Source organism: Brachypodium distachyon, chromosome 3 (assembly GCF_000005505.3).
Source record: "Brachypodium distachyon strain Bd21 chromosome 3, Brachypodium_distachyon_v3.0, whole genome shotgun sequence".
In the NCBI taxonomy this organism is placed as follows: domain Eukaryota; kingdom Viridiplantae; phylum Streptophyta; class Magnoliopsida; order Poales; family Poaceae; genus Brachypodium; species Brachypodium distachyon.
Genome location: NC_016133.3, coordinates 58297104 through 58319553, shown reverse-complemented (window position 1 = coordinate 58319553; position 22450 = coordinate 58297104). Strand labels below are relative to the sequence as shown.

The 22450-nt window shown below is 45.9% G+C and overlaps 3 protein-coding genes and 1 non-coding gene across 5 annotated transcripts; 3 read left to right on the top strand and 1 right to left on the bottom strand.

Annotated features, from left to right (window-relative positions):
* Positions 1–180: 180 nt before the first annotated feature.
* LOC100822345 lies at positions 181–4769 on the top strand. 2 transcript variants are annotated; one of them, XM_010237817.3, is made up of 8 exons: positions 181–852; positions 1457–1544; positions 1646–1698; positions 2015–2370; positions 2858–3069; positions 3338–3594; positions 3698–3876; positions 4114–4769. In XM_010237817.3, the coding sequence occupies exons 1-8, from the start codon at positions 537–539 to the stop codon at positions 4222–4224; spliced, it is 1572 nt and encodes a 523-aa protein (XP_010236119.2). In that variant the 5' UTR covers positions 181–536; the 3' UTR covers positions 4225–4769. The 2 variants fall into 2 exon arrangements, with proteins under 2 accessions (XP_010236119.2, XP_010236118.2); XM_010237816.3 differs by having other exon boundaries at positions 182–852; positions 1454–1544.
* Positions 4770–4959: 190 nt separating this feature from the next.
* Positions 4960–8019, bottom strand: LOC100834318 (cullin-3A). Its single transcript, XM_003570606.4, has 2 exons — positions 7715–8019; positions 4960–7183 (listed from the first exon to the last, which is right to left on the bottom strand). Exons 1-2 carry the CDS (start codon positions 7882–7884, stop codon positions 5143–5145), a joined length of 2211 nt encoding a protein of 736 aa, XP_003570654.1. The 5' UTR covers positions 7885–8019; the 3' UTR covers positions 4960–5142.
* Positions 8020–8945: 926 nt separating this feature from the next.
* TRNAM-CAU lies at positions 8946–9017 on the top strand. Its single transcript has one exon. It is a non-coding gene; the product is annotated as a tRNA-Met (tRNA).
* A 9553-nt stretch (positions 9018–18570) lies between these two features.
* LOC100833697 (transcription factor TCP15) lies at positions 18571–21119 on the top strand. Its single transcript, XM_003570604.4, has one exon. The coding sequence runs from the start codon at positions 19462–19464 to the stop codon at positions 20644–20646; it is 1185 nt and encodes a 394-aa protein (XP_003570652.1). The 5' UTR covers positions 18571–19461; the 3' UTR covers positions 20647–21119.
* The last annotated feature ends 1331 nt before the right edge of the window (positions 21120–22450 follow it).

Here is a 22450-nt window from a genome sequence, read left to right as displayed (position 1 = left end):
GGTCCAAACTGAATTTTGTCTATCAGCTACGAAATTCGTTGTGCCCTCAGTGCGTCAGATTTGACCATTTTGACGTGCTATGTTCCTGCTGATTATCATGGTCTGACATACCCCTCAAAAGTCCTAACTTAAATTAACTACATCATTCGACTAAGCTTTTTCCTATTCCAGGCGAGAGAGACAGAGAGGGAGGGTGCTGTTTATTACTATCAGCAAGGTAAATCTATGGCAACTGAAAGCGGCTAAACTGTGACTCTGATCATGGGGGCAGAAGTCATCATTCTTTTATGGAACGAGTCTTGCACGGCTATCTTGTTTCAAGTTTAAAGTTGGTCTACCAAGACAAGGCATCATCACATGCCGTGAGATATAATGAAACATAGCCGCTCTCAACTTTGGAATCAAGTGCATCAAACCATTGGACTACTGCACTTCTCAGACTGTTACGAAAAACAGATATAGCTACATGTTCAGAATGTTTCTCTTGAGAACTCTTGGCCTTCCAGCAAAATCTATTATTCCCAGGCCAAAACCGTATGACGAGAAATCTGGACGCTGTCGTGCCCCAAAAAATAGGGGCGAAGACACCGAAACAGCAGCAAACAAAGAAGTGGGGGAAAAAGGCCGGTGAGATTTCGGGGGCACACGCTCTTCCCGGTGCCCGGCCGTCTATGCGACTCATGGCGGAGCGCCGCCTCCCGATATCCGCTCCTCCGGCCGCGGCAGTGCCCCGCCGCTATCCCCGGCGGTCGCGGGGCCGTTGCCGCCTGCTCCTCCTCCCGGCCTTCTCCGTCGCGCTCCTCTGCCTCGCCTACCTCTCCTTCTCCTCCCACTCCAGCCTCCCCTTCCACGGTAAGTTTTCCTAATAACCACCCTGCGGAAGCACGGCTTTTGATTTGTTCCGCGATGAAGAACAGTGCCAGTTTTGCTTGCATTGCAATGTAGACATGTAGTCGTGGCGTGGCGACGGTGAACAGATTGCGATTTGTTCTCTCTGTGCAAGTAGCATCCACGTATCCTCTCCGCCGCATTTGCAGTAATTCGCTGGACTACAGTTACTAGAGGTAGAAATCCCACGACTAACGATGTAATTATGATCAAGCGGAAGCCATCGCAGTTCGTATATTGGATTAGCCCTGGGCGTATGTGTATGACCTTATTTGCATCCTGTCTAGATTTTGAAGTTACGGTGGTTATAAGCATATAGTACTAATTACAGCACTGTCATCTTAAGTACGGTAAAACCGATATTACATGAAGTACTTAACTGTAAGATAAATTCCTTTTAGTCTTCAGCTTTCTGTGTATGATGAATTTGTCTAACAAAGAATTTCGTTGCTGAACCTCACTGTCTGGAATCTTCATGAACTAAGATGCTTGCTAGAATGACACAATCAGCTTTGGCTGATAACGTTCTCAGACTTCTCTGGAATGACGATGTTGTGCTCTGCAGCAGTGCACCCTGGGTTGGTTGCGGATAATGTTCGGAAGGAAATAGATAAGAGACACACCCTCAATGCTACGATGAAAACAAATACATCTATGTAAATTCACTTTTACCATTTTCTGCAAATATTTAACTATGTATATTCACATGCCTTTTGGCATCACTAAATTTCAGTCATCAGATTTACTTTTATGTCAGGACTAAAAATGGGTCAGAACCCTTCACAAGAAGAAAGAAACCTCGCAAGCGTTGTAAGAGATCTTCTGAACTCTACTCTCTATAAATTGAGTTCCTAAATGTCATTTTTAGTCTATTGTAAAACAAATCTGTTATCCAACATTTACCTTAGATGCCTCATTTGGAATGAACATGTATGTAGGCTCTGATGGTTCTACATTCAAAATTACTCCAACATAGCATAAAGCCTTGTCCTTGCAAAGACACTAGGCATTTGCTAACATATTTATGTGCTAAATGAAACATGTAAATGATGGGTATATTTTAAAAACTTGATGTTTCCCAGTTCTATAATAAATACTGAGTTTGACATAAGAATGAATATTGCAGATGCGCCCTGTGAAATTGAGTTTGTGCCATCGGTTGACAATCTTGTGGAGCCTGCTGACTACAACAATTTTACACAGTTTTCACTGAACTATATCTTGAAGGAGCAAAAGTTGGTTGGTAATGCCCTTTTCGGACCATTGTTTGGTGGGCACCAGAGTCTTCAGGAAAGAGATGAGACATACTATGCAGAAAACCAAACTCTCCACTGTGGTTTTGTAGAAGGACCAGAGGGTCACCCTAGTAGTGGATTTGATTTGGATGAGACTGACAAGGCTTATATGGCTACCTGCCGTATTGTGGTGTCATCATGCATTTTTGGCGGCTCTGATTACTTGAGGAGACCAACTAAGAGCAAGGTAATGTTGTTATCCTTTTTGTGCATGTATTGTATGTAATGAGTACCTTGCTTTTAAGTAGCAAAATGGTAAGTTCGGGTGCTGTATTTTTTTCAGAGGTAAATTTACTATCATTCACTCCTTGGCAATATCTTGTACTCCCTCCGTTCCTCTTTATAAGATTTTTTAGTTTTGTTCCAAGTCAAACTTCTTAAAGTTTGACCAAATTTATAGAAAAATGTACTAATATAGTACACAATATCAAACAAGTATGCTATGAAGATATATATCATGACAGATTTAATAAAACTAGTCTAGAGTTGTAGATGTTGGTAGATTTTTCTATAAACTTGATCAAATTTTAAGAAATTTGACTTAGGACAAAGCTAGAACGGAGGGAGTACTATTTTACTTTCATCACAGTTCCGTAATTTAGCGATATTTGTTAGTAGAACAATAGGCATTATTACACTATGTCAGAAACATTACCAGTTTTAAACTCTCACAGATTGGCTCATACTCTAAGAAGAATGTATGCTTCATCATGTTCCTGGATGAGCTAACATTAGCAACCCTTTCCTCTGAAGGACACGTCCCTGATGAAAATGGATTCATTGGCCTTTGGAGAATTGTTATAGTTAAGAACTTACCCTACAAAGATATGCGGAGAGCAGGAAAGGTGCCAAAATTTCTTGCTCAGCGGCTCTTCCCATCTGCCTTGTAAGTCTTTGTGGATCCATTTATGTGCAGTGTCTAACTGCAATCCTTAGAGCATGCAATCCTAAAGCACATAGAATTTGTTGGTTACTACCTACTAACTGGTTGATCTCTTGCTGCATGTCAACCCCATGAACTCTTAATGTGGTTTAGGGTCTTGTAGTCTTATCTATATTTTCTAATAACTGGCACATTATATGCATTTTCCTATTTATATTACCAATGCGTGCATTCTTTCTCTATGACTAACAAAAGATATTTTACTTGTTAGGTACTCCATTTGGTTGGATAGCAAACTGCGTCTTCATGCTGATCCAATGCTTATCATTGAGTATTTCTTATGGAGAAAGAAAGCAGAATATGCCATTTCAATGCACTACGATCGTACCTGTGTCTGGGAGGAAGTGCTTCAAAACAAGCGCTTGAACAAGTATAATCATACTGCCATTGACGAGCAATTTTACTTTTATCAGTCTGACGGTCTTGTGAAGTTTAATGACTCTGCCCAAGAGTCTGTTCTCCCGAGTTGTGAGTATCATTTACTTATGTTTGATAAATTCTCCTATCTATCAAGTATATATTTTTTTTGTGACTGATCAATGAATTGATCTAGTGTATCGCAATTGTGCAGATGTGCCTGAAGGATCTTTCATTGTGCGTGCCCATACACCAATGTCTAACTTGTTTTCATGCCTTTGGTTCAATGAGGTCAACCGTTTCACCTCACGTGATCAGTTGAGTTTTACATACACTTACTTGAAGCTCAGGAGAATGAACACAGGAAAACTTTTTCACCTAAATATGTTTAAGGTATTCTCTGTAGAGCCTTCCTTTTGTTGGCTGAGTTCCTTCTGATGTGCTGGTTAATACTTAATGTAACCGTGACTAACATGTTTTTATTTGCTGAGACTGAGCTCTCCATCTAAACACTTATGTATTTTCCTTGTTTACAGAAGTAAATTTAGAGTCATATTGTCAGTGCATCAATGCTGGAACAGGTTTACATAGAATTCTAATGTGGTGCTCTGCAATTTATTGCTAAAACAGGACTGTGAAAGAAGAGCAGTAGCTAAACTGTTCCATCACCGAACTAATGAAACTACAGATCCACCACCAACTAATCTTCGTTTGGATAACACTTCATCAATGCCAGGCTAAGGCAGCCACTATGGAATTAGGGGCAAGACCACTATTTCATTTTGACACACATATTATGCATCCAGCTCCGGTTAGATGCATGGGATTCTTCTTGCTGCGTCCTACTAGTTTCTTCAGTTTCCAGGCGCAGGAGAAATTCTACAGAGCATGATTGTATTCTGCTGTGATCCACAGGAGCAGAAAACAGGCAGTGTCCCAAGTCCCAGCCATGCTTGTACAGAGGAGATATTGAACAAGTTTTGCAGTCGTTGGTAGGAGAGATACATTACTGATGATCATTTTCTCTGGACTTATGTTGTCAGTTTCAACTCTCACTGCTATTCTGACAGTTACTGTTCTGTGAAGGAGTGAAAATGTTAGTTAGGAAAGCAGGTAGTAGTATTTTTCATTTCCAGGCTACGTTAGAACATGTTCCAGGGGTAATTTCTAGAGGTTCCTTTTTGTATCTTGAAAATTCAGTTGTATCTTTTCTTCCAAATATGTGCAAGTTTTTTGTAAGCACCCTCCAGTCCATGACCGCAAGCATTTGGTTTCTGGGCTCGCCACTATTATGTTCTAAACTGGCAATCAACATTAAGTCATTAATTATTGAACTTGATGTTAAAGATGTCAGAACGTTAAAACAACAACGAAATGCAGAAGTAGCATATTCAGGAAAAGAGAAGGGAAATGGAGTAAAATGTATTCCCTTATGAACGAAAAAGTATGCTCAACAAAAATGCTTGACTGGTAAAATTTTCACAGGTATTGGGTAAGAACTCCATTTCAATCGATGAATAACCAAATTCAACAGCTGCTGCGATCCCAGTGGACAATGTCCAACAAATAAAACTGGACTCAAGCATAATGAAATACTATGTTTTACAGGAATACAAGGCAGCCACCTGATCATGAAATATCCATCAGATGGTGGCTTTTTTATGCAAGATAGCGGTATAATTTTCTATCTGCTTTGTCCCTTTCCAGGAACTCACGTTCAATTAGAGATTCTATGCGCTTCTTTATGATAACAGGGTTTGGCAAGAATCGTGCTTGCAATTGCTTGGTAACCTCAGCTACAATACTGTTATGGTCCAAGACTCTCCTGGATTTCATGATCCTGACAATGGCAGCCTCAATCTGAGGTTTCCTGTCCTCCTCAACCCGTTGGCGAGTCTCTTGTTTCTCTGGCTCAGATTCCTTTTGAGCCACCACTGTCCCAATCTTCACCTTAACCAGCTTGCTTGTGAACTTGTCATTGAAGTAGAATGTATCATCCTCTGATATATCCTTGCTCATGGGCTCCTTCCGGAGAACATTCTTCCCCTTGACACAGGCAAGAGATTGGAGACATCTCTTTAGGTCTACGGCAGGTATCTCAGTACCTTGTTCGATATCTTTGTAGGTTAGTCCATCGGCAGAATTAAACAGCATGAGAATACACATTTGATAAGTGGATACATTCAGCTCATGTTTCTGGCCTTTCCCAAAGGTGGCTTTTATATCAGCTGTTCCCATATTTGTTTGCCATGTCAACCTCCGTCCATTATGAGTTCCAAGATAATATGCACGGAATTTCTCACATACTGCAAGTATTTCAGGTGGAAGGCTGCAGGGAGGGCTGGGTTGCGTTGGCCAAGAGCCAGTTGTGAGAATGTGGACATCAAGTGTAGGGCCATCCCCAAGTTCCTCGGATTTCTTCGCATAGAAATCACGCATGGTGTCCTGAGATGTCTTCATGTCAGTGAACATGCCCTCTAATTTGGAGGTGAACTGATACCCACATTCTGTCTTGAGTTTAACTATCATACTTCTCTCGGCATCATCAGAAACAGTTTTGCTGGACAGAAGCCTTTTCGCCAAATGCTGCTTATAGTACTTCTCAAACACATCCTTCTCCTGAAGGTACCGAAAGAGCATCATGACTTTGTCCAATATAGCCTCCACGTCCTCTTCTGTTGCCCCTTTCAGTCCTTTGCGGAGTTTGTCATCAACATACAATGAGATGAATTCAGGTGACCTGTTGTTTAAGTTGATAAAGAACTCGAAGGATGAATTTAGAGCATTTTGGAAGGTTTTATCATTGCCAAAAGCAACATGGATGATCTTATCATGCTTGTCTTTCTCGTTCAACAGGCACTGAACAAATTCCACCGGGTCTTTCAATCTCTCAGGATCCGTCACTAATTGCTTCCCTGTTTCCCTCAGGTAAGAAGTCATCATATCTCTGATTGTTGATAGACCATCAGGAACCCTCCGGAACAAGGTGTACATTCTACCCAAATCCTCGTATTTGTCATCTACAAGCATGTTGACAAGCCCTGAGTTTTCCATGTGGACCAATCTATGCATGTGATTGGCAATCATCTCTTTCTCCACCACACTAGTTATCTTTGCATCACTGCCAGCATCCAAGTAGTGCGAGACACGCTCCATTTCCTCATTGAGCCGTCTCTCAGCCTTCTTAAGATAGTTCCCACAATCACAGCACTCTATGAACTCTTGAGATTCCCCACTGTAGAAGCTAGCCGAAACTTCCAAAAAAGGTTTCTCAAAATCATCTTGGTACACAACAGGACCAAGATCCATTAGCATCTTCGTTATGCTCCTCATCAGGCCTCTGTTGATCACTTCACCCATTCTTTCTCTGTGAATAATATCAAGAAGGGTGTGAAGCAGCCGATCATGGATCATGTCGTAGTGAATTATATGATCCCTCCACAAATTCAGACCAAGCTCATGAACAGGTGTCTTATGGGATGTCGGGACATAAGTCCGATCCATGTACATTAGAATATCTCGGATCATCTGCAATGCCTTGTTGTGATCCATCCACTTTGCATTCAGCTCTTCCAAAAACAAACCACCCTGTGCAGCCTCTATCGATTTTGATATTTCCTTCAAGCGCCATGTCATAGTGCTCTGTAGACCAGTATAAAGCTTCTCGCCATACTTATGAAGCACCATGTTGTAGGCACTCCTGCACATGTAGCAAGAGAACTCAGTAATTACACTAAGGTGATAAAACATTATGACAGTAGCACTTGGTACTTGGTATACTACATGCCCTCTGCACCCAATATTCTTGCATAGTAAATTTACCACCAACTAGCTGCAACATTAGAGTTCAATTGTTCAACGGGCAGGATGTCACCATTTACATAACAAGTAAAGATGAATCGCATGACTCGTACATCTAGTGATATTCATTATTCATTGTCACCCCCCAAGAAACGAGTTAATCCGTAATAAACGATGGGATCACAAATACTCAGACAGAATTCTCTTTGATAAATCAATTTGTGCCCATCACCGTAAACGATTGGAGTGCCCAGCTAATTTCCAATCAATACTATCACGGGCCAGTTCGAATTGGCGCACAGGCCCAACCAATTGCATCTTCTCCCGATTCACACAGGTTGAGACGGATGCATCTCTAATAACTAGGCAGGAGAACCGACGAGCGGCGGCAAGGCTAGCGTATGCAGGTGGGTTCGGGAGCTGGACCGACCTGTAGAGCTCCTCGAAGGAGAGGCCACTGGCGTTGTGGTTGTAGATCTCGTGGATGGCGTGCTCGAGGACCTTCCATGTCCGCTCCGCGTACTTGGGGTCGAGCTCCACCCGGTGCTTGAACGCCTCGATCTTGAAGTTGCGCTTCCTCGGCGGCCCCCCGCCGCTCATCTTCGCAGCCGCCGGTGGAGTCCGCTTCGCCGGCGGCGACTGGCTAGGGTTTTCGGGCCGCGGGGTGGGTGGACGAGTCGGGGTGGAGAGGAGGCGATGAACAGAAGAGAAAGGGGGACAGCGAGACAATTCCTACCCCTAATTCTAAATCTAATTCTTTTGTTTTAGGGGGAAATAGGGCGATTATTATTAGTCATCAATCCTACTCCATCTGTCTGAATACAAGCATGAACGTCCATTCCCTAATTTTACAGAGTAAATGACATACGGTGGTTCGTCCTACCATCCTATGGATCATTAAGGAAGAAGATGGCGCATGTGATAGAGAAAGCCAGCGAGAGAAGGTGATGACCATGATGGCCTTGGACCGGTTTCATCAGCGCCAAGACAACTATAAGTGGTGTGCTATCTTTCAAATTCAAGAGACGGTAGTAACCTCTCAATGTGATGCGGCATTGAATAGCTAGCCGATGGACCTCAAGAAACGATCAAGATGGCATTAGAATGAGAGAAGAAGCACACTCGAACATGGTTTATCGTTTGATTGACCGAACTTAGCGGATCATACAACCAAATAACTACAAAAAACTACATACATATGTCGCGCAACAACCGTATGACTTTTTATCTAGTTGCCATAAAGACGATGGCTATGTAACATTTTTTGTTAGGTTCATTGGTCTGTATGATGTATATACTCATGCGATGTAGGGAGGATAACATACGACATGAGTATATTTTAAAGCTAGATCTACAAATACAAATCTCCACATTGCAACTGTACGTATGTGTCACTTTTCGTTCTCAACTCTTTTGCGGTGAAAGTGTTATTCCTTTTAAAAAACCATGGCTCTATTCCCACAAAAATGAAACCGATATCAGTTCAAACAGGCCCAGCAAGTACTTGCAACTCATATTGGTGTAGCCTTTTCTAGACTAGAAACGAATCAGTTTAGGTCATAGCACTAAAGATGACAATACCAGCGGTCCAGTACAGAGCAGTTACAAAAGAGATATGGTTTAAGAGATAATAAAGTATTGTTCGTTTGCTAATCACAAAGATCAGAGTGGCGCAGCGGAAGCGTGGTGGGCCCATAACCCACAGGTCCCAGGATCGAAACCTGGCTCTGATAATTTCTTTTTAATGATTTTTAGTTTAATTTTAGTTGGGCTTCAGTAGCCTTTTTTTTTATGGGCAACTTGGGCTTCAGTAGCTCGAAACAGCGCTATGTCTTCCCAGCAGCACATGGGACGAACCGGCCCATCTAGTTCCGCGGCCATCCATCAGTTTGTTGGGCCGTCCCGTTTAGTCGCTGCTCCCTGCCTTCTGTTTCTTCTTTTTTTCCTGAAGATGCCTTCCCCGTTTTGCTCGTGTGATGTGATCATGTGGTTGCAAGCTCGATCTTATCCTGCACGTACGAGAGTATGCATCATCTGGACACTGTCTTTATGGATCGAATTTACAAAGATCTCTGCACGTACGTGCTGCGCTGCATGCGCGATTAATTCGAACTGCAAGATTACTGAGTACCACAGCTATCCGATGTCAGCAGAACGGGCACAGCTCTGCTCTGCCAAGCCGTATCAGACTTTCATCGGCCGGTCTATATATGCATCCGGCACCGTATTATTAACTCGATCGACCGCCCAACATTTGCATGTTTGCCATAGTTCCATATCGCAGCTCTGAGCCTCCTCTCTGATCTGACACTACTGCCCTGCTTAATGCCGGTTGTGGCCAGTAGATCCATAAATATGTTTCGATTAACTGCTGAAAGATAGATGCCTGTCTTGATTTTCTGATGGATCTGCACGTACAGTGCTGGTACCGGCTCTACTATACTGCAGGAGCCGGGGCGATTGGGGGATCGAGGAGAGTGAGCCGCAGCTGCATGTCTCCTGAAACCTGGAACAGTTCGGTTTCATCAGTAGCGACGAACGATGGTGTGAGTGGGATATATCGAGCGCTCCATCAAAAACTTTTTAAAGGGCCCAGCAGCGAGCCTACCGCGTGCCGTGTGTGGTCTCCACGTCCCAGATGGTGCAATGCTTCAAATGCGTATGGGAACGGTAGCTGACCGTTGCTGCTGAGCCTAGCTACAGCTGCTGTCGATCTCTCTGCTCGCTGGGGCCGGGACCCGTGCATGCATGAGCTGGTACTAGTCAATATCGTAATCTCGTCTCTTTCTCCGTTTCTCGTGGTGCACATCACAAACTGAGGCTGGTGCAAATATCGTGGGTGGCCTGTCACCTGTGTACGTACAGGCGGCAGATGCCGGCCGGCCTGCAATTGGCAGCAGCTGTATCTGTACCGCTGTACGTGTGGCAGCCACAGCAGCTAGGAGCACATGTCATCATCCAGCTCTGCCCGTTTATCCAATCTAGTTTTCGCAGAGTCGACCCAGCTTTGCATGAGTGGCCTCGATCCCCGTGACGCGCCATCAAATAGCCGTAGAGCACTCCCTCTGCGCATTCCTAAATTCTCAGTTTGATTAATTGCGCGAACGTGGCCGGCCCGCCGGGACCTGACCTTGAAAATTAAGCAGTCGCAGATGCATGCATGCTGCAGAGACTGTTAATCACCTTTTCTGATCCAAACTGGCTACGTATATATATCTCTGGCCGGATGCATGAACAACGTATATATGTGACGGCACATTACATACGGTACGTACGTACTCTCCTATGTAGCCAGCGTACAAGCTAGAGATTTACTGAGTGACAGTGTGCCACCCACAACAAAAAACTTGCAACAAGTTTTCGCAACTAGGAGTCTGGGCCGTTAAGTTTTTCACCTAGCTGGCTAGCAATGGCCCCGGTACGAACGTACAATTGGCCGGGCGGTTTAAATGTGATCTACCGATGAATGGACAGAAAGGTCGATGGTTCCACAGTGTCCATCTCCTTTTGAGATGTTTCGGATCTCTGCAGACTGGAGTTGCTCCTGTTCCACAATGTGATTCCCAACAGGGTGAAAAAGAAAAAAAGGACTTGCCGGACGCGCACAGTCAGTAGCTAGCGCTATAGCTAGGGACCGTTCTGATCAGTGTGTACTGTAGTACGTAGAACAGTGCCTCCGGTACGTGGATCAATATATACGTCCGGAGTACCGCTAGTCATATCAAACTCGTTTTCATTCGTGGAATCCGGCCGTGGATGTACTAGCTATAGCTAGCGTGCCCTACACTATGCAGGATTCATTGGCTGGCTTGCACGTACGAGATGAATTATTCCTTGCCTGCGCGCAGGGATTTTTAATGTTGGTTGATGTTCCAAGCCAATGTTTACATCACACGCCTCGATTATATCTCTCCGCATCTGCATGCATATATATATCTGTGCGCGTCGACCTTACAGCCGCAATGGCATCTTGACGATCGACCTTGGTCCACTCCAGTAGTCCGGCCGGCCGTACTACACTGATCGCGTCAGAGGCTGCTCGTTTCACGAATGCATGCATGCGTGCATTATACATGATCCGTAACATACTATAGAGTCTAACTTCATCTCTTTTGTTTTGGAAGTTTCCAGTCGTCTTAGGTAACACGTCGATCTCACTGCCAACTGTGATACAGTATCGTAGTGCTGATCATCATGGGTTTATGTTTGGATAAAAAGGGAATTTATCATGAGAAACCACATATAACTCATCTCTGTTCCAAAATGTATGACATATAAATTTTGCTGACCGTACTTTGACTAACCATATAACAAAAAATATCAACATGCCGAATGTGTATCATTAGATACATTGTGAAATATATTTTCATGTTATTTTTGTTTGACACTATACATGTTGATATATGGTTGGTCAGAATTGAGAAATTTCGACAGTCAACAAAAGTCACGCTCGCTCTATTTTGGAACTGAGGAAGAATCAGTGTTTAAAAGATGAATTACTCAATATGCTTAACAAAAACAGACGACTTCATAATAACAAAACCGTTATTATTTTTATTTGGAAATGCATGGTTTGCACGAACATTTCTCAGAGCAAATAAAAGTACATTTTTCCCCGTCAAATTTGAGTTAATCGGTCCTAGTAAAACGTATAACCAATTCCAACAGAGCAATCATGACACATTTGAATTCCAGGCTCTTGACACGTATTAGCTAGAGGGTAGGCTTGAAACATCAAGAAAGAGCTGATCGACGGGTGCCACTCCAGGGGCCCATTCCAAAAGCCGATCCCAAGTTTGTCTAGCTATCAAGCTACTCCACCCGTTGATCGACCAACGACGCGCAACTGCATCCCACAGGATCATATATCCACAGGATATCCCAGCCGGACACATGGGTCCTCTGAATTGATCAGCACCAGGCAGCAACACATGGCATCGTCCAGCTGCTAAAGTTGGCATCTCTCCTTGGTCAGAGCTGGTTTCGTTTCGTTTCCTTGGCGCGCGCATGGCTCTTAATTTGCTCCATGGCTAGCTGGGCAGATTGCTTCTGCATTATTGCGGCCCGGCTCGATCTGAATTCTGATCAGCGGTATGTGGCTTCGATGTATGGTCGCCTACTGTTGGAAGCTTTTTCAAAGTCACGCGTCAGTGCTGAATACTGATGATGCACCATGCTCCCATGTATCCGCATCACAACACGTACGTACACAGACGGCCGGCTGATGATCAGTAGTACATTACTCTCAAGTTGCATGCCGCGTCTGGACTGTGCCGTATAGTGTAGTGAAAGCTATATAATTGAGTACCATGAACCAATCAATGGGTGGCCTCCCGGCCAGGTCGACAAATCCTCAGACACAGACGCACGAATTAACCGAGTTCGCTCTGATTCCATCAGAAGAAGAAGAAGAAACCAAACCAGCAGCACTAGCAAAAGGAAGCAAATAACACATCTAGCTAGCTGTGTTTGTTCTGGAAACACCGGGCCATGCATGCGCTCAGTCGATGATCAGCATTAGCTACTACGGAGTATAGGAGTAGAGCAGATGGTATTTAATCGCGGCGTATTGAATGAAAGTCTGTTGTCCTGCATTAGAGATGTTTCCCGAGATACCCTGTGGTGGATCCGCAGTTAAGATGAAGCCACATGCGCCTGTTTGGTCGCCATTCACGATTACCGCGTCTCCATTCCTCTGGCCAGAAATACTCCTCCTGTTCCTCCGTAACCCAACCCGATTTTACTGGCTTACTGGCGTGTGTGCTGTGTATCGATCGATCGAGACTGGCGGGTTGCATGCAGGCATGCCGGTTGCAAGCTTAAATCGGCGGCATACAGCCGGAGAGGAGTAATCAACAATGTCTGCCCGTCTCCTCTATAATCTCGTAGCAGCAGTAATTAAGCAGTATGCATACCCTCTGTGGAGTACCAGTGGAAAGGAACAGTGGGCAAGTACACAGAGTGAGACCCGCGCACAGATCACGCACGAGTGCATATATGCGCAACGCACAGAGGGCCAAATCCACACACGCCTAGCTAGCTCGGTCCCCAATCGGCCTGTCGTGGTCCGGCTGCATGGGGCGCGGACACGCCTGCCCTGGAGACACACGCAGGCATTCCCCCCGGCCCGCTCCGTGTGGGGATCGATTACTTGCCGGATCCATGGTGGTCGTGTGGAAGAGGGCGCACCGGCGACCGGCCGGCAGAACGAGCAGCACGATCGAGATCCCATCCATCTAGGCAGCCGGAGAGAATAACGCCCCCATGCCAGCGCGCGGCCCTGCAAATTAAAACCTCCGACCCTGGACCATCTAGGCAGCAAGTGGTAGCGACATGTTTTCGGGCAGGAAAGGCGACCCATCGATCGATCCGAACGAGAAAAGGACCATCTGATCGATCGACGTACTGATTGAACGCGTGTTGGAACGAAAGAATAACAGGTGTCTAAGATATATAGCCAGCAACGAAAGAGTACCTCGACCTCGACATGCACGCCATTGGCGCAACGTATGAGCTCTGGTGTTTTGAGCGTACGTGCCTTGTCACTTTCATCTTCACTTTTGGCCGCCGCAACGGCTCTTTCTTTCGTTATCCGAAAGCATGCACTATTTTCAGTATCCATACGATCCATCAGAAGATTCAAGACACAGGAAGAACTCAAGAAGGAAGCTGGTTTCCATGGTGACGTGGTCAACATAGCGGAGGATCGAGTGCAATACATTTAAATTTTTTTTGAGAACTGAGCTAGGGGGCCTACGGGGAGGGTACGTGGTTACCGTCCGAAATACGCGGGCTGGGCCCACGAGCTGATATTTGTGCGTGGGAGGGAGAGACAGGGCCCAGTTGGGCCGCGTGGCGTGGTAAATATCAGGGCAAAAAGTGATTGATGTGGGCATGGCCTAAAGGATCTGGGCCCAGCCAGGAAGATTCCAAATGTCTGGGTGACGTGGCGCAGCCCATCCAGTCCCAATCATCCTCCCCGATGGCACTCACAGTCCCCGGCCCTGTCTCCCCTGCCTACCTGGACCGATTACTAGTGGCCGTACGTGATAGGAGCATAAAACTGAGAAAAAGATTTTTCTTCCACATACATTGGCAGTATCACGAATCGCAGGATACACAACCTGAATTAGTGACTCGTTGGCTCGATTGAAAGGATACGGAAAATGTCCAGATTGCTCTTGTGGGCGCACGGCCAGATTTATTCACTACTTCAACCTGACTCGAGGTGTACCGAGGTACCGTAAAAAATCTCTCCTATGAGAATGAGCTAGCAGTTTCTCCTGAACACATTTGTGCTTTGCTTATTATAAATGTATATTGTGCAAATTGTTATACTTTTTATTTCTCTGTCAACTTGTCTATATATAGACAGAGAAGTTTCAGTACTGCAACATATAAAAAGACATCACACCATTGGTTGGATGGATCTATGCTTTCATGATTTCTGCTCTGCTTGCGTTTGAACATATCTCGTTGTCGGTTTCTCAATAGCCATACAATTAAAGAACAAATGCTACTATATATTGATAGAATAAAATTACACTGAAGCCTGAACCTATCTGTTTTATATATGCACTGTATGTACCCTTTAAAAATATACGTTCATACAGGTGAGAAAAGTCAGGCAGTACCACTGCAGTTTACCCTATTAAAGGCAAGCTGCTGCACTAATTACAAACTTGCCAGATCCTCCATCTAACCCAGGGAGACGGAGACAAGCTCTGCAGGCTGCCTGGATGTGTGGGTTGGCAATGTTGGGCCAAAAAGTGTCTCATCAAATTCAAATGACCAAATGAAAACCTAGAAATGAAGCTAGATAGTCGTTTTGCACTTAATACAAACGGCCTCAGAAAGTTTGCAGGAGTTTAAATCAATCTCCCCAGTGGAACACTGAAAGCCATGCAATTGTTTAATTAAGCCAGCGATCGACAGTAATGATCAGGGCAATTCGATGATAATTATTTATTATATAATGCATATACTCTCCCTTCACGAACCATAATCATTGTCAGACCCATTTGCAGCTCTGCTTTGGCATTTAAAAATGGATTTGATAAGATTGTCTATAGTTTCCTGCCGTACGTGCCAGGAGTAGCTAAGACACAGGTCCTCCCAGCTAAACATGACATAATGTGCACTAATTAGGATAGGCATTTAGGCAATATTCTAAACAAGCTGCATCATTTGTTTTGTTAGCTTCTCAATCATTTGACATCAGATGCTCAAACTTTATTTATTCCCCTCCATCACACGCAGCGGATATTTTATTCGATAGCTTCTGCGTTTTAATTTGGACACATTCCTGTTAATTAGAACTGCCCGTAGAAAAAAAAATTCTAGACACCCACATGGACTCTTATTTAGTGGTTTTCCGGTCAAAGTCATCTCAAACATACATCTGGTACTCCCTCCGTCCAATATTAAATGTCAAAATATTACACGTATCTAGACGTATTTTAGTATATATAGATACGTCTATTTTTAGACAAATTTGAGTCACTTGGTATGGGATGGAGGAGTATGCCATACTTGCCTCCTGCTGATCACTCACTGACTTTTCCTCTTGGCTTAGTTGTGGGGATATGTTAAAGCGGCACACATCAAAATACTCTACTAGCTAAAAACAACTCACATATAACATGTTGCTGATGCTGTCATAAGTTTTAGCACTGAATATTTGAACTGTACATACGAGGGAGAGGAGTGTATGTGCAAGGCTGCAGCCTGCAAGCAGCAAGCTGCCCTGTTGGTGTTGGTGTTGCCCTAGCTAATTAAGGGCATCATGTCAAAGATCCTCCACTAGCCCACAATTTCAGGTCCCTGATCCCCTCTAATGCATGCAGGTTGGCCATTTGCATATTCCCTTTTCTGGGATTGAGAGAGAGAAAGAGAGAGGCTTGACTCAAGTCGCTCAAGATGCATAATAGCTGTGTGCTCTGGTAAATAGGTCTCATAAAGCTGAGAAATGGATTGCTCCTCCTCCCCCTCGTTTCCACCCTTTTCTTCACATACTGATCCAAATTCAACCCTTTAGGCCTTTAACAACTGGTGCCAATGCAATCCCAGCTTTAAACAGCAGAAGGAAAGAAAAAAGAAGAGCGTTGCATGCTATGTGTACCAACTGACAGGATTCTGTCTGGCTACTCCTACTACTAATATCAAAAGTGACGTCTGCAACACATTAGATATTTTACATGCGTGCAATGCTGCTGGCTTTTGATGCACACCTTATTAATTTGCAGTATCACAAGAGAGAGCAGCACTGCAGTGTACAGAAAAGCTTGTGTGTGGCTGAAAAGAAGAGATGAAAAAAAGAAAAGGTTGAGTACTTGGAGCGTTGCTGTCTGTCTCACCTGTAACAAACAACAGCAATCTTTTGCTTTTGATAGATCATTCCTCCCCATGTTAGCTTTGCTCCTATTACACACTAATATATGCAATGCTGTTTGATTAGCAGCAATGCTTCTGTAGACTGATGGTCACCACCTTGAAAGCCACCCTCGCTCGCTGTAACGTGGGCCCGGCGCACGGATTAGACGGCGGTTGGACGACTATGGTTGGTGAGAAATGTTTTCTGCCGCATCTGTGTATATTCATTAGGCGCTTCTAACAACCGAATCGAGCAATAATACCTTGTGGTGAACGTGCACTGGAAACACAGAACAAGAGGAGAGAAAAAATCAAGATTGATCAGTGCCTAATGCATAAATATGTTTTGTGAATTAGTCATATCCACCTCATCAACCAAAATTCTCCTTCCAAAACCGGCTGGTTATAACAGAATCAGCAGCTGGTCATATTTGGTAGTTTTAAATGATTCCAAGGTGGGCTAGATAAGAGCCTGGTCAATGCAGATGGGCTGGTGAATTTCTATCTACCAATGGCTACATCTCTGCCATCTATCGTCCATCTTGTGATAGCACTCCACATTTGCTGTCCCAAACATGGTTGACAGTAGGGAGGTCAGAGAGATAAATTAGGTCCATACCAGAGAATGGTCAGAGGAAAAAGAGATTGGGATTTGGCAGAGCTCTTGGAACTTTGGGACCTTAGGGGAAGTAAAATTTAAGAATAATGAAAAGGACATGACGTTGCAAGTTAAGGTTGGATTAAGCTAGCAATATATAGCTACATGTTCTCCCAACTCTTTGGTAGAAATGGATAAACAACTTTGTGCTCATTTAAATATAGAAACACCTATAGCTGCGAGATCTGACTATTTGCCTGCTCAGCTGCTGCTACATTTTTTAACTACTAGAGTAAGTGTTGGAGTTTTTATTCTACACCTGCCACGACCACAGTCACGCAAAGCTTAATTAATCCAGATGCTATATACAGTAACAACAAATTCAGAGCCATATCTTTTGCAGAGGGTTAGACATGGGTCCATTTTTTTTTCTTTGGCGTTTAACTTATAGTTTTGTTTCACCCTGCTCAACTCCTAGTCCAAGTATAAGGCCTGGAAGAGGCTATATATATTGGATACTTGTGTGCACCATGTCCATGGCACCAGAAATTAGGGCACGGCAGATTCTAAGGCTGGCAAACAAAGGAGGGGGCAAAGCATAATAGGAAAGGCCATGGAATGATTACTCGTTGAGCTGGCCTGCTTTATCATCTGTTTCTTTGCTGTTCCTGTCATAATTTCAGCAGATATTACTTTTATTTTGAGAAATAGAAAAAATTGAGGCTTGCACATTCCCAAGATATAAAGTATGGGATATATGCTCCTGCATGATTATATTTGATATTTTTAATAAAAAATGTAGCAGGTACACACTCCGGGTGCTACATTCTGAAACATACAAAATAAGAAACTGGAACATCGATCCAGGACACTAAATACAACAACATTACATTACACGGGCAGCTAGTTAGAAACACTTTGCTGTATTTTTCTTTCCTTGTGTATTTTGACTTGCAGAGAGTGGCACCAACAGTGGGCAGTGCAGTCTTTGGGGGATTGACTGATAAAGAGCACCGCACGTGGAGTCTGACCAAGTGACTGCCTCTCCACAGCCTAAAGATTTCCCTTTTACAAAAAATAAAAATAATAATAAAGGGAGCGCAGTGAAAAAAAAAACACATTTCAAACAGCAAAAGCTAGAGAAAAATATACTAGATAGATAGGGTTGTCTCAAAAGCAACCAATCCACAAAGGAAACATTGCTTTCAATCACACCAAATAGCTAGCCAGGCTTGTTCGAGTTAATCCGTATAGCACGTATATAGCTAGCGCGCGCTAGCTTCGATCCAGACAGGGGAATAGAGCAAGCAATAGTGTTTATGGTATCGCTGATTAAATGGGGATATTCGTTGGTTAGCAATCGGGAGAACATATCACGTTACGTTCTGGCCAACAGTACTGATGGGCACTGTGCATGGGATTAGCTGCTAGCAGAGAGCCATGGTTGGCTTGGCTTTTGGCTAATAATTTCTTCGGCCCCCGATCGACCTCTCTAGTCTCTAGCTAGCTCCTCCGGCCTTATCCTCCTCCCCTCGCCCGTCTCCCTCCATGTACACTGCTGCTACTACAGTTTCCTTCTCAAGCTCTTCTCTCTCTACATCATCAAGGAACCATTTAATTCATCCATCTAGCTAGTTCTCTTCTCCAAGCCCTACAAAGTACCACCACACCATCTTCTTCTTCCTCTCTCTCTCTCCTAGCTTCTAGCTAGCTAGGGCCATCTGCTCATGCTTCTTCCTTTCTTTCAGATCATATCAGAGATCGATGAACCCTCACCAAAACTCCATAAAATAGTGTTGTGATCTCCCACACGCACACACAAACACAAACACAAACACAGCCCGTCCTGGCTTCTTTCTCGCTCTTATCATATCACATGAGGATTGATGAAGGATTCCTTCCGGCCAACCTAGCCAGCTGCAATCTTTAGTAGGCTCATAGCTAAGCTCTCTTGGGCGACAGTTGAAGCACTCCCTCAGCCCCTCTCTCTCTCAACCATCGGCACACCTAACCTTCTCGATCGAGCTAGACCCACAAGACGAAGGAGCTCACGAGCTAGACCCACAAGAGGAGCCCGGCCGGCGCCCAGCAACATCAAATCCGTTTCCACTCTCCTCCAAATCACCACCCGGGTAAAGAAGATACACGCCGGCAGATTACAGATATAGCCGTGTGTGTAGCGTATATATAACATGGTCTAATTGACCATGGACATCGCCGGATCAGGCGGCGGCCGGCGCCCCAACTTCCCCTTGCAGCTCCTCGAGAAGAAGGAAGAAGAGCAACAGCAGGCCGCTGCTGGGCCGCCGGGCTCCTCCTCGGGTGGCGGCGGGAATGGATCTTCGTCCGAGATGCAGCTGGCGGCCGCGCGGCCCAACAAAGCGGCGCCGAAGCGGACGTCGACCAAGGACCGGCACACCAAGGTGGAAGGCCGGGGGCGGCGGATCCGGATGCCGGCGCTGTGCGCGGCGCGCGTGTTCCAGCTGACCCGTGAGCTGGGCCACAAGACGGACGGCGAGACCATCGAGTGGCTCCTCCAGCAGGCCGAGCCGGCGGTGATCGCCGCCACGGGCACCGGCACCATCCCGGCAAACTTCACCTCGCTCAACATCTCCCTCCGCTCCTCGGGCTCCTCGCTCTCCGTCGTCCCGGCCCACCTCCGCGGCCTGCCAAGCCCCGGCGCAGCCCAGGCCGCCGCCGCCGCAAGGTTCATCGGGAGCGCGGGGGCTCGTCCTGACGCGTGGGACCGGGTCGTCGGGCTCGGGTTCCCGCCGCCGTCGGATGCCGCGCCGGCGTCGGCATCGGCGTCCCCGCTGCTGCTCAACTTCCACTCGGGCAGCGTCGGGCTCGACGTGTCGTCGCCGAACGCCGCTGATCTTTCCAGGAAGAGGAGATGGGAGCAAGAAATGCAGCAGCAGCAGCAGCAACAGCAGCAGCAGCAGCAGTATCAGCAGCAGATGGCCGGGTACACGACGCCGCAGCAGAGCCAGATGCCGAGCGGCACCGTGTGGATGGTGCCCAGCGGCAGCAATAGCACGCAGGGTGGAGCGCCGTCTTCCGGTGGGGGAGGGGGAGAGTCGATCTGGACGTTCCCGGCCCAGATGGGCAGCGCCGGTGTGTACCGTGGGAGCGGGCTGCATTTCATGAACTTCCCGGCGGCGCCCATGGCGCTCCTGCCGGGCTCGGCCCAGCAGCTGGGGCTCGGCCCGGTTGGAGCCGGAGCCGGAGGAGGAGGAGCAGGAGAGGGGCACATGGGGATCCTTGCGGCGCTCAATGCGTACCGGGCGCAGGCGGCGGCGCCCACGGACGCAGGAGCGTCTAGCCATAGCCAGCAGCAGCAGCACGGTGGCGGCGGCGAGCGGCACGAGAGCATGAGCACCAGCGAGTCGTAGAGGAAGAAGGTCTCCGAGGATCGCGCGTGCATTGGTCTCTGGTACTCAGGTCGTGTGCCTAGCTTTGATCTGTTCTTAATTTGTTGGTCTTTGATTCCATTTTTTCTTCTTCCCTTTTCCGGTTTTGTGGTTTCCCTTCCTCTATCTCCTCGTAGCTAGCTAGACAACTCGCGAGGATTACACTCCATGGCAGGCATGCACATTTAGATCATGGATTGATATTTCATCCTTTGCATGCATGCTTGGGCTAGCTGTATGTGCATGTCAGCATGTGAGTGGAAGAGCGGGGGGCGTGTGCATGCCATTGGAGAATTAGAGGAGGGAAATTAACGCATGAGCAGCAAGCAGAGAGAGAGAGAGAGAGAGAGAGGTTGTTATTTTTGTTCTTTTAGAGTTTTAGGGTTTGATCAAATGCGAGAGATTATTTTTTTGCCGTCTAATTATGATGAGGCCAATTGATCGATCGATCATCACCGCCTTGCATTGTTGTTGCCATGGTCGTCGACGGTTCATTCATTTTTCTTCCCCGTCAAGTAGTGTTAATTAGCTCTAGCACCACCATTAATTCCATCGATCCTTAATTGATGATTTGTTCTTAATTTCAATCTCGCAAGCTAGGTTTACATACATATGAATGTTCCGGCCGCCGCCTTTCTTCGTGCCATAACAAATGTACTATACTAACTGAGAGGGCGGGGCTGCCTTTGACGAGTCGTACACCGGTACATTTCGAGCAGAGAAGTATAGTCGCCATTGGCCATGAGAAGGTACTCACAGAAAAAAAGAAAAGGAGGTGGAGTATAAAAAGAGACGAGCTGAGGGCGGCCAGCTGCGTGGCAAGGTTTTGTCATCTGATGGGCGAACAATCTGCAGAGGCGCCAAGCTAGCAGCAACCGATCCATGGCAAGCTGCTGCAGGACCACGTACAGTTGCGTGCGTGCAGGGTGAGAAAGAAAGAGAGAGAGACTCGGCTCATCAGAAACAGCGCAAGCCAAGACCGGACTCGAGTCCACACCCCCAGTGGAGAGTCGACCATGACCCATATTTAATTCGTCCAAAGCGACCGTCAATGATTCCCCACACGCCCGGTCGCACCAACCGTACACGTACGTGGCAGATGCAACATGCCATCGGGGCGCACGATCGAGATCAACTGGCCCGCGATCTCGGTCCACGGAGGCATTTATAAACGCGGGACGACTTGGCTGTGCAGGCGATGGATGCGCGCGTCAAGATATGTCCATCCATATGAATTAAGCAGGACGTGCTGCTGCCCCAGGGTTGCCCTTCTCGGTCCATGTCTTTGGATCGACCGATGGACCGTGGTGTTTAATGGGCATGTGCACGCCTGCCTGCCCGGCCCTTTCCATATCCGTGTCTCGCTCTTGTTTCTTTGCTCCCGCAGCCTGCGCAGGTGGGTCTACCTTGTGCAGCTAGCTGGTTGGCCGTTGGGGGCTATCGCCGGCCATAGCTTCAGTCACTGCTTGTTGTCTCGTGCCGTCGCGGTTCTTTCTTTTCTTGTGATTGTTCGTCGTGGGGTTTTTCTTCGGCCGTGAAGGGGTTGATCATGCAACCGTGGTTTTTTTTTTTCCTCTTTAATTTATCACCAATCATATGTGTTTTTTTTCTCTCTCTTTTGTGTGTGCTTTTTTATACCAAGTATGATCAGACTTCACGAATAAGGGTTGAATGAATAAGCCATGTCGTGTTTTTTCTCTTCACGTTTCTAATAGAGCGTCATGGATTTGTTGTTCTTTATCTTACGTGAAGAGTCTGGATGTGTTACGGCTGTTTTGTGTCGTCA

Bases quoted from the DNA above. Each gene is read 5' to 3' on its own strand.
- LOC100822345 (XM_010237816.3), top strand. From the start codon at position 537: ATGACGAGAAATCTGGACGCTGTCGTGCCCCAAAAAATAGGGGCGAAG. The intron at 853-1,453 runs GTAAGTTTTCCT...TGTGCTCTGCAG, and splicing joins CTCCAGCCTCCCCTTCCACG to CAGTGCACCCTGGGTTGGTT. The intron at 1,545-1,645 runs GTAAATTCACTT...CTTTTATGTCAG, and splicing joins ATGAAAACAAATACATCTAT to GACTAAAAATGGGTCAGAAC.
- LOC100833697 (XM_003570604.4), top strand. From the start codon at position 19,462: ATGGACATCGCCGGATCAGGCGGCGGCCGGCGCCCCAACTTCCCCTTG.
- LOC100834318 (XM_003570606.4), bottom strand. From the start codon at position 7,884: ATGAGCGGCGGGGGGCCGCCGAGGAAGCGCAACTTCAAGATCGAGGCG. The intron at 7,184-7,714 runs GTCGGTCCAGCT...CTACATGTGCAG, and splicing joins TCCTTCGAGGAGCTCTACAG to GAGTGCCTACAACATGGTGC.